Source organism: Limulus polyphemus, unplaced genomic scaffold, assembly GCF_000517525.1.
Source record: "Limulus polyphemus unplaced genomic scaffold, Limulus_polyphemus-2.1.2 Scaffold715, whole genome shotgun sequence".
Taxonomy (NCBI): Eukaryota; Metazoa; Arthropoda; class Merostomata; order Xiphosura; family Limulidae; genus Limulus; species Limulus polyphemus.
In genome coordinates this window covers 87,395-99,202 of record NW_013666325.1, presented here as the reverse complement: position 1 = coordinate 99,202, position 11,808 = coordinate 87,395, and the positions used below count along the sequence as shown (strand labels likewise).

The 11,808-nt window shown below is 34.1% G+C and overlaps 1 protein-coding gene across 2 annotated transcripts in view; it reads left to right on the top strand.

Annotated features, from left to right (window-relative positions):
- The window catches only part of LOC106460130 (frequenin-1-like), a 59,047-nt gene that overhangs the window by 37,268 nt on the left and 9,971 nt on the right, over nt 1-11,808 (top strand). For both annotated transcript variants that reach the window (XM_013919812.2, XM_022386780.1), the window contains exons 5-6: nt 10,496-10,574; nt 11,252-11,340. In XM_013919812.2, coding sequence (XP_013775266.1) covers nt 10,496-10,574; nt 11,252-11,340 — 168 coding nt within the window. The remainder of the gene's footprint in view (nt 1-10,495; nt 10,575-11,251; nt 11,341-11,808) is intronic.

Here is an 11,808-nt window from a genome sequence, read left to right as displayed (position 1 = left end):
ATAAATTTTAATAGTTCCGCTGTTATAAAATGCACTGTCCTTAGGAAATACTCATTCATTTTGTTAAGAATATTTTCATAAAATCTCACGGGTCAATTAGATTTAAAACGTTTCGAAATTAGAAATATATCCGAAGAAAAGTTGTAAGGATATTTACTGTTTTTACTGAATGTTGGTCGAGTTTCACAGAACAGTGAGTTACATTAATTTGTTCGCATCTGTTTATTGTATGATTTTATAATATACAATAACTGTTTATGTTTAATGCATACTTAATACAGAATTGAAGAAGACAAAATCAGTTGTACGTTTCACAAATATTTCATTTATTTGTTTCGTTTGATTTTTGTAGACTTTTCACCAGTATACCTGTTAAAGAACGTAAACAATTTGTTAATGATTTATTGGATAAAGAAAATGTAAACCCTGCAATAGTCTAGAATTTACAAACAATAATAACTACTCGCTTAGATCAGAAGTACTTCAAACTCAATGACCAAATGTATAAACAGAATGATGAGTTAGCTACGCCCCCCCTCCTCCTCTCCTTGGCTTGCAGAAGTTTTCATCGATAATTTAGAAAAGAAAGTAATACACAACATTCATTTGAAAAGGCTGCTTTTCTACTGGTAAAATTTTATACAAGCTTAGTGGGGGTTATGTCTTAGTCTGGGCTATTTGGCTATTGCTATGCATCATATATACAGAATTTTGTTGCACAGAAGCTATAAATGCTCACTCAAATCTCCATGACAATCTCCAACTGCAGCTTAAATTTCTACATCTCGAACTATTTGTTTGTTTTGAATTTCGTGCAAAGCTACACGTCCCTAATTTAGCAGTGTAAGACTAGAGGGAAGGCAGCTAGTCATCACCACCCACTGCCAACTCTTGGGCTACTCTTTTACCAACGAATAGTGGGATTGACCGTCACGTTATAACGCCCCCACGGCTGAAAGGGCGAGTATGTTTGGTGTGACAAGGATTCGAACCCGCAGATTGCGAGTCGAGCGCCCTAATCACCTGGCCATGCTGGGCCATCATCTCGAACTAATGCGATCAAATAGTCAATAGCTACAGTAAATCATCATGAACCATATAAACTAGCTGCTAGTTATGTTTTTTTTATCATTACAATGTATAAAGCTAGCTATAATATCAAGTAATCATTTGCCCATAGTTGAGCATAAAGAAAAGCCAGCAAACAAGATAAATAAAAATTTAGAATTTAAAAACCTGCAAATGGAGATAGTAAAAAAGTAAGGAAACAAAACTGGAGATACTGTAGACATTATTTACTCAAACCATAAATCCCTATTTTGACTCCACCAAATGTAATTCTATGTAACAGCATGGAGCCAAAATAGGGGTTTGTAGTTTGAGTAAATAACGTCTGCAGTAACTCCAGCTTAGTTTCCTTACTTTTTTACGATCCTAATTTGCAGATTTATAAAATCCCAATTTTGTATTTATGTTGTTAAATATTTGACAGCATCAACTAGTAGTGGAGATTTGATTAAGTTAATGTATTTCTTATGTTAAACTGGTTACTTTGGAATTCGAAAAACAAACAAAACAAAGGCATTGTGAAGTCAAAATTGAACATCTACTCAAGATAACTATATGATATATGTATAAAAAATCTGAACTTAAATAACATAAAACAACCATAAAGATATAGTCTTTCCTTGATAGTACTGAAACATTAGAGACTGAGACGCAGTACCACTAACAGCTTTCAAAACAGGACCAAAACTAGATTCAGAAATCATAAACATAAGAATACATAACTTTGTCAGTAATAAATTAGCTCCCATATGTATAACTGACATTGAAGCACGTTTTAAAACTAACTAATAAAAGGTTCAGTAAGTGGAAACTTATGTAAAGATATCATCTCAAAACGTGCGTACAACAAAAACAACTCACGTGTCTTATGCAGTTTGTTTACGTAATTTTGTGGTAAAGCTGTCAAAAACATTAATTGACGTACAGTTTAGAAATTTAGGTTCAAAAATTTGGTGTTTAGGTGTAATAAAGGCAGGGCTTAAGTTGTCGGGAAGTTTGTTTTTTAATAATAAAGCTTTTTCTCTCTAGTCTAGCACTGTTAAATTAAGGACAATCAGCGCAGATAGCCTTCGTGTAGCTTTTAGCAAAATGCAACAAAATGAACAAATATTAATTCTAGGCTTTTCTTTCTTTCTCTCCTTCAAGTGTTTAATGGCAAAAGCCGTTCAATTTTGTTAATTTGTTGAACAGATTGAATTATTATTATTTAAGTCTTAAAGATTATCATTATTATTCGGACATGGTGAAAATACCAAAGAAAAACGTTCTAGTTATCAAAAAATATTATAAAAAGTTGATAGTTTGAGTATACTGGCAAGAATAGGTTGGACTGATAGTTTGAGTATACTGGCAATAATAGTTTGGACTGATAGTTTGAGTATACTGGTAAGAATAGGTTGGACTGATAGTTTGAGTATACTGGCAAGAATAGGTTGGACTGATAGTTTGGGTATACTGCAAAGTTGTATTCAGAAAGAATAAACCAGTTTTATTTAAGAAAGGACTTGTATCGCTAAAGTTTCATCGGAAAGAAATTATGCGGAAAATTAACAAAAACAGAGACATAACAATATTTTTCTTTCTTTGATGTAAAAGTATGTATACTATAATATTACGGTGTCTACACACACTTTTATATTGTTTTATTACAAAAGAAAATGTGAAGCTGATTAATTGTATAAGTAAATCATGTTCGTATAAGCCTAGTAAGAGGAGATATTTTCACAATTACTTGTTATTTTACGCCATGTTGTTGTTATTCAATTTTTCGCAAAAATATTTACGGGTGGGGGGGATACTTACCTCAAGTATATATAAGGTGTTATACTCAAAGTGACATCAATCATGCTTACTTAAATTTTAAGTTAGTGTTTAAGGTTTTTCCTTCATCTTTATACAGACATTAAAATGATGTTCCATGTGTATTTTTCGAGATTGTTAAATCTAATGTTTTGAAAATAACTTCTTGGAAAAGTCAAGACATTAAAGATTTAATTACAGGTTGAAGTTAGGCCACCTATGTAAATTTTTTTTTTTACTAAGCGAATTTTAAAAAAGTTAATTTCTAAACATAAAATTCAGTTACTACATAAAATAAAGTGTTCAATCTTTTGCACATAGCTACTCGCCATCATATCTGAGTGGTTAATTTTTTTTTATTTTGGTTTCACAACGTAATATTTTTTAGTGCAAACATGAAATTTTGTCGTAATTTTAAGCTGTCATAAAATAAAACCAGTCGTAAGTAGACTGAAATCTAAAAGGTTACCCACTTCAATAATGTTTATGATTTACTCTTAAATGATAAATCTCTTTATGTGATACGCCCCCTAGTGGTACAGGGGTATGTCCGTGGACTAACAACGCTAGAATCTGGGTTTCGATACCCGTGGTGGGCAGAGCATAGATAGCCCATCGTGTAGCTTTGTGCTTAATTACAAACTTTAAGTAATACATTTCTTTATAAGAGAGATAAACTAAAAAATATCCATAGACGAGTTTGGGTAAAGAAGAAGGTGATTTAGAATAATAAACTTACAAGTAAAAGAACAAAAGTGGGCATAGTGCATGACATTTTTTTATTACACCTATGAAAGTTTACTCTCAACCGTTTTCTATCAATGGCTCAAAAACATTTTTACTTTAGGACGTTACTTCTTGTTTTGGGTGACTTGGTTCAATTAAAACACTATTTCTCGTAGTCTTGAGTTGTTATTTCTCATGTAAAGATACAAATGAACTTTTTATGATTCCATTATGTGCATGAAGGATTAACCTACATAAAGTACCCTAATTAAAATTCTTCAACTTATGGACGGCTTTGTAATTTTAGCCACAACAGAATGTGCATCAAAGAGTCAAGACCAATAACTCATTCAGCTTCAAGAAAGGTATGAGGCGAAATCAACTACCAACGCTAATGAAAACATACTAGTGTTTACCGAGACGAAGTCGTTTAGTGTTTATATATATATATATATCTCGAAGGAATTATCCCAAGTTTCTCCATAGAGCTTCCCGAATGAAGGAAATGAAACTAGTGATATATACGAGAGAGAAAGGCTTAATTATACGTTACATACGGAAACCCTAGACACCCCTTTAACTCCTGTTCGCTTCAAATTCTCACGAGAGAAAGCATGGACGTAGATCCTAGTTCAAACTTCTACAGCCAGCTACGATTTGTAGAATCGATCGATAGCCAGCCAACTCGGCAAATGTAAAGATATATGTTTGAGGTCTATGGCTCGTTAGTTTTGCAGTATTAATTAAGCTATATATATATATTTAATTCAGTTTAAGGCTTGCTAGAACAATAACTGACAAATAGATATGATCTTAAGTGAAAAGGTTTGAAAGCTATAATCCGAGTTGTAATTCAGCTTATGTGCTTTAAAGGATTGGACATTTAAATGTGTGTTTTCATGTAGTTTGCACATCGTAGCACGTGGGTAGAGTTTATACCTAAACAAGCGCAACAGAACTTTGCAACATGTGAATTATAAAATAATTCACGTTTTTCAGCCTTTGACAGACTAAATTTGTGACGGTCTTGTGTTATTTTCCCAGCTAAATGCTAACTGGGAAGGAAGGGAGGGGGGCAACGGACTAAAAACACTACGAAAGAAAACTGCCCAGTGTTTCTTTTATGTCCACTTAGAAATATAACAGTTACATCATCTTTAAAATTGTGGTAGGTTCGAAGAGAATTCTAATTAAATTTAAGATATTTGTGTTGTTTTTTTTGAGAAAAAAATATTCTTTCTTGCTACTTATTTTACATTGTGGTATTACTTTGCCTAAAATTCCTTTTTTTTTAACGCAGAGATAATCTTTAAAATACTGATTTTAGAAATGATTTCTGGTAGGAAAGAACTATATGATGTGTTTCGGATCTGGGTCGACCATGGCCTACTGTTTAGCGTGCCCTGTGAATCCGAGAATTGATGGTTTGCGTCACACTTCCACAAGATTGCGTGCCGCACATTAGGCACCAGATTTTCCTGGTACTTGAATTTACTGGTCACAGAGTCCATGATAACTTTTGATATACACACACACCCACACACACATACAGAGAGAAAAATAAAATAAAAAAACTGCTACGGTCCCCATAAATTTTACAGAAATTGAGTAATTTTATCTTGTTTGTTTGGTTAGTTTTCACAGGTACAAACGTAAAGGTAATCAATCTGTTGAAATATGTGGACACAGCCGTTGTGAACGGGATAAAAACAAGTCGGGAATTTGAGGTTTAATACCGAAAATCCTCTTGAGCGAATAAAAAGTATTGCGACCAAGAACTAAAATACACTTGCATTTAATCATTTTAGAATTCGTTCTGCAAAGCTGTACAAGAGCTGTCTGTGCATAGCCGTCCTCAGATTTGAACTGATAGGTTAGAGGAAAAGCAGCCAGTCAACATTACCTCTAGCCTCTAAGTACGAAACTTTTTGTTTCTTCGGCAACGGGTTGGGTTCGTTTGTTTTGAATTTCGCGCAAAGCTACACGAGGGCTATCTGCGCTAGCCGTCCCTAACTTAGCAGTGTAAGACTAGAGGGAAGGCAGCTAGTCATCACCACCCACTGCCAACTCTTGGGCTACTCTTTTACTAACGAATAGTGGGATTGACCGTCACATTATAACACCCCACTGCTGAAAGGGTGAGCATGTTTGGTGGGACGGGGATTCGAACCCGCGACCCTCAGATTGCGAGTCGAGCGACGGGTTCGGAACCATAAATCCTCTATTTCACAGTCCGAGCACGCTAATAGCTAGGCAACGTTCTCTCAATATAATAAGGACCAATTTAAGCTGCAAGAAACATTCTTTTGGGCTTATCACACACTCCCTTTCCTTTGGAAGATGAATATCGTATAGTGACTAGTAAATATAAAAATTTAGATAAACGACCTTTACACTCCAGATGTAAATATATTTGTTTGTTTTTATTACTACCAACATTTCGCTTTTACAGCTTCTTCGGGGTTAATACATACAAATGTTTGATATTGAAGTGTACGTTATTTAAAAAATTGATTGTGATGTTCCATCTCTCTAGTCTGTCGCACGTGTCTCCGACAATTTATAAAATATCATTGTTGTTTCATTATTGTTCTAATATAGTATACTTATATTACGTAGCTATACTAACATATGACATATATTACTAAAATAAGATATAAAAATAAAGAGAACCGTAATATGCTTTATGATTAACTGAAAACACACAGACAGAAAAATAGAAGTTGCTAAGAAACGATAGTAAGTGGAAATGATTCGAAATTTACTAGCAGTGTTAAAAACTACTTGTAAAACTGTGTGGTACTCCAGAGTAAGCAAGTCTTAAACTGGAAGTAATAAGTATAAAGTGTATTGATACAATTTGTTGTTCTGTGAATGGTGTTTTGGTTACATGTACCATCCATTGTCTCTGTTCATTTTTGGATTTTTCTCGTTAATGAGTATAGCTTCCATATCTTTTTTTTTTTTTGTAAAATACAAACATTAAATAGGTTCTGATTTTCTGTGTTTGGGGATCCATGTTTGGGTAGGAAATGTTCTGCTGGAGCGGTTTTGTGTTGGTCATGTGTATAAAGCGCATTGATGTGTTCTGAGATGCGTGTGTGAAAAGGTCTTCCGGTTTCTCCTATATATGTGTTTCCATATATATTACAAATGATTTGGTAGTAAATATAAAATTATAAAATGTCACAGCCAATTGCGAAAGGGCTTAATTGAAATGGGTGCGGCCTCTTCCTAACGTGGGTTTTTTTTGGCAAGCCTTCAGTCCCTCATGTAAGTCTGAGGGTTTATAACGCTAAAATCGTGTTTGGATATCCGCGGTGGGAAGAGCACAGATAGCCCATTGTGTAGTTTTGTACTTAAAAACAAAATGACCAAACTATTGGGCGAATAATAATGGCTGGCATCTACCAAGTGTAACACACTACAAGATAAAATAAATTAGATTCGAAGCTACTTAGTGAACTTCACTATGATATCAAACAAAAATAGTTGGAAACTTTCAAGCGAAAACCTCTAAAAGACCAAATAAATTTGTTTTGTAGCTATTAAAGGGAGGGAAGCATTGTATTGTAACTATGTACTTTCAACCTGAATTCCACCTTATGCGCACATGTGTTAAAAGTTCACGTCAGAGACTAGTGGGTTCAGTAATAGCCGTCCCGAATTTTGAACTATTGACAGTAACGGTTTTGTCAAAGTTCGAACCAAGCATCAGGAGAGACTGTCACACTTATGCTGCGTCTCACTCGAAAGTACGGAACGTGGTCAGAAGTACCACATCTCGAAACTTGGTTTGTTTGTTTGTTTGTTTTGAATTTCGCACAAAGCTACACGAGGGCTATCTGCGCTAGCCGTTCCTAATTTAGCAGTGTAAGACTAGAGAGAAGGCTGCTAGTCATCACCACCAACCGCCAACTCTTGGGCTACTCTTTTACCAACGAATAGCGGGATTGACCGTCACATTATAACGCACCCACGGCTGAAAGGGCGAGCATGTTTGGTGTGACGGGGATTCGAACCCGCGACCTGCAGATTGCGAGTCGAGCGCCCTAACCATCTGGCCATTCCGGGGCATCGAAACTTGGACCCTGCAACCCGTAGTTAGGTTCGTTAACTACGAGGTCTAAGTCCAACCCCAATCAGTGGAATCCACCAACGATCTTGTTTGTTAAGTCCTTGCAGACAAGGACATCTGTTTTTGGTTCTTGCCGATGACTTGTTGATTTAAGTATAAACTTGTTAGTCAGTGTAGCTGTTATTATCTCTCTCCTGACACTAACATGCTTTAAATTTCGAGTCCAGTTTGTTTTGTAAGTTCTATATTTATCCCACGTTCTTGTCCTCTGAGCAGCCATTGATCTGATTTGTGCTTTTGCTTGTGTTCCGTATCCGTGGCGACATAGAGTGGAATGTCGCAAAGTCTTTACAAATTCAGTTCAATCCAATTAGATACATAAAATTCGACAATTTTCCAAGTTAAAGCGTATTTTGTACATATCGAACAGAGAATTCAAAGACTGAAATAAGTTTGATTTATTTAGTAATATGCTACCTTTCATTGCCTGGCAATGGATTTCTCGTTCTCATAGTAACACTAACAATCTAGCATCTGTTTTTGTCTGTTTTATAAAAAGCTCGATTTTGTTTTCTATATGCGCATCGCACCAAATTTTATTCAAGATAAAACAAAATATAGTTTCATACATTATTAAAACATACTTCATGTATTAAAAGTTATTATGATTTTACTGAAACACAATCACCGTCTGTTACATATTATAATAAGTTATCAGAATAATATATGCTAGCGTAAAAATCTTTGAAAATTAATTGAGGTTTCGCCTTATAGTACAAAAAGTCGCTTGTGGGCAATTATATGGTCATCATATCTTTAGCCCCACGATGGTTCAGCGATAGGGCTGAGGGCTTATAACGCTAAAAAAATTGGGTTTCGATATCCACGCTGTTTAGAGCATAAATGGCCCTATGCGTACATAGCTTTATGCTTAAGAACAAACAAAGAATATCATATCTGTATTTGTTTAAAATAAAAACATTTCAATTCAACGTTAAGAAAAATAATAAAATGTATAGACAAATAAAATAATAAAATATTGTGTTTTTTTCTTGTTTTTGTCTAGATATGTTTTTACCTTATATCTTCTTCAGAAACACTAAATAGTTAATTTGCTCTCCATAGAAACAAATTAGTCTCAGGGATGTCATCTATGATAAAATTCTCATTCAGCTAAATTTTTCAACTCTAAAGAAGCTGTCCACACTATCAAAGTAATGTTTACATATTAAATAATAACAAATACTTATATTTCACATTTGTAAAATCCAAATTGTTTCTACATTGGTTGAATATTTGTGATCGAATGGATTGTTTGTTTTTAATCGCAAATCTAAATAATGGGCTAGCTGTGATTTGCCAATCTAGAGTCCCGAAACCCAATTTTAGCGTTATAAGCCCTCAGACTTACCGCTGAGTTATGGAGAGGCATGTGATCGAATGGAAAGACATTAGATTAGGAACTTGAACTGGAGAACGAAACAAATCATATTTGTATTGTCAATATTTTTGTTTTTTGTTAGAAACGAACAATACCAAAATTTGCAAAATATTTAAAACTTTATTAAAGGCACCAGGCCGTATCCAACAACTTCTGCATCTTTCAGTGGGTCACAGACCTATTATCTTGAAGAAGAAGAAAGCAACGAATAACAAATTCACTGTATATATATATCTGTCCAAGTTTTTGCATAATTCATCTTTAATGAATTCATTTCTGGTCCACGTTTTGTGTGCTGAAAGTAATTGTTCTAAATTATAAATCACATCCATAACTTCACAGGACATGCTGTGATTAGGTTTAATACGCAGTTCTATGTTTAGATCTTATAATTAGGAAGCAAGTTCTCGAAATAAAGCGTTACTTTACAGATGACCCCCCCCCAGTGGCACAGTGGACTTACAACGCTAGAAACCGGGTGTCGATACCTATAGTGAGCAGAGCACAGATAACCCATTGTGTAGCTTTGTGTTTAATTACAAACAAACAAAATTTGCAGATGACGCTTTCAAATTTAATGACACAAGTTTTATGTTGATTTAATATTCTAGTTTTACTCTAAAGTCACTACACTTCATTTTGCTGTGATCTGTACTTTAAATTATCATGTTGCGACTGAGAGAAGAAAATCTGAGTCGTGGCCTACTTTGATATTTAAGACGTAAGTCTGTAACCATTAAAAGTTTTATTTTTAGAATATAATACGCTCTAATAAACATTTAGAGGGAAGGAAAATGAAACAAAAACCGCTTACTTGAAAATTGTTATCCAAGCAGAGAATCCACTCGAGAGAACTCAATTTTCATTTTGATAAAAACATTTTTGCAACAAATTGTATATCGACTAACACTCCATAAAATAGTTAATGAGGCAGCATAGTAGTCACATTATAGAACCAAAGTTATATTAACTAGTAAGGTTGCGTGTGTTACAAGTTCATACCTAACCCTAATCTTTGAAAATTATTCTATATCACTTTATTTAAATAGAAATAAAAATAAATAAAGCAAATAACTTAAACAAAATCCTCCCAATTTACATTTTGGTTTTCTCGCAATCTTTGAAATTTAAATTGTTCTTTTGCATTTCATAGTAATCTTTTTTTATTTCTCATACACTCGCCTCTTCCTTTGGTGAAAACAAAAGTCAATTTTAAGTGTCTTTTTTTTTAGAAAAAAAAGAAAACCCTTCACGCACATTAAAATTCAATGTATTATTTTCAATTAGATTGAGTTTATTCAATTATTCCTTTACTTTTTGAAATACCTGATTGTGAAAATACTTTGTTGTAATTCAATTTGCAATGTTCTGTTTTGAAATAGGACGGAGCAATCGAATTTGAAGAATTTATCCGAGCTTTGTCGGTGACGTCACGAGGAAATGTTGAAGAAAAACTTGATTGTAAGTACTTTAAAATCTGGGATTAAATCTCAGATATGTTGCTGTACTTGTGATTTAACTTATATTTGATAACTAGTGTTTTTCTTAGTTTCATGCTTCAAGTGTTTTATAATATTGTAATACGATTCAAGAGAAAATAATCTAGTTGCTTTAATGCTGCTGTATATTCCTATTTTGTCATCTAAACCAACTGTATTATTTAGTTTTTATTTATGAACCCACAGTTTTACATGGCATATCCTCTGTCCCTCTTTTTTTTATCTGAGATAAAATAGCCAGGGTAAGGGTGAGCTGTGTATTAAAAGGACAGGGGCAAGGCTGAGAAAAGTATTTTTCCAGTGAGACATCACGAGAAACGTTTAGAGATGTTTCCTTGTACTATCGTATGTATTCATTTAGAGTAACTGACCATTTCATATTGTTACGACAGCGGAAGTCACGTGTAATAATATCGTCTTTGTTTCAAAATTATTGTTTGCTCAGTTAATTGATTTTGTTTGGAACGCCAAGTGGTAAAAAAATATTTCAAGCTAATTATATTTTCAATTTGAAATTGCCTTTTTTTGAATAATAAACTGATGATAATATAAACCTTTTAAGCGTCGTCTTCATAGAGATGTTTCAGTAACTCACGGATGATAAAGTAAAGATAAAATATTATGTTAATCCTACCATAGGGGCGTTCAAGCTGTATGACGTTGACGACGACGGATACATCACACGAGAAGAGATGTACAGCATTGTAGATGCTATCTACCAGATGTTAGTAAGTATGATGCATCATCTACTGGAGGTTGATAAGCAACACGTGTCTTGTACCAGACTTAGATAGCAGTTCATACCGTAAAAACGTCATTTAGTAAATCGTGCAAACACTGATAGAGATGTTATCAACAAAGTGGTGGTAGACATTGCAAAAGTATTAGCTTAGATAGTGTTAAGCATCACGAATATTTAATCTTTCAGATAGTGTCTATTAGGCCACACAGGAAAATCTTCTATTAGATAATATCAAGTTACACAGTAACAACCTCTATCAGATAGTGCCAGGTCTCACAGGAACAACTTCTGTCAGATAGTGTCTATCAGGTCTGATAGGAACAATTTCGGTCACAGTATCTATCACATCTAATAGGAACAACCTCTATCAGATAGTGTGTATCAGGTCTGATAGGAACAACCTTTATCAGATAGTGTCTATCAGGTCTGATAGGAACAATTTCGGTCAGAGTAT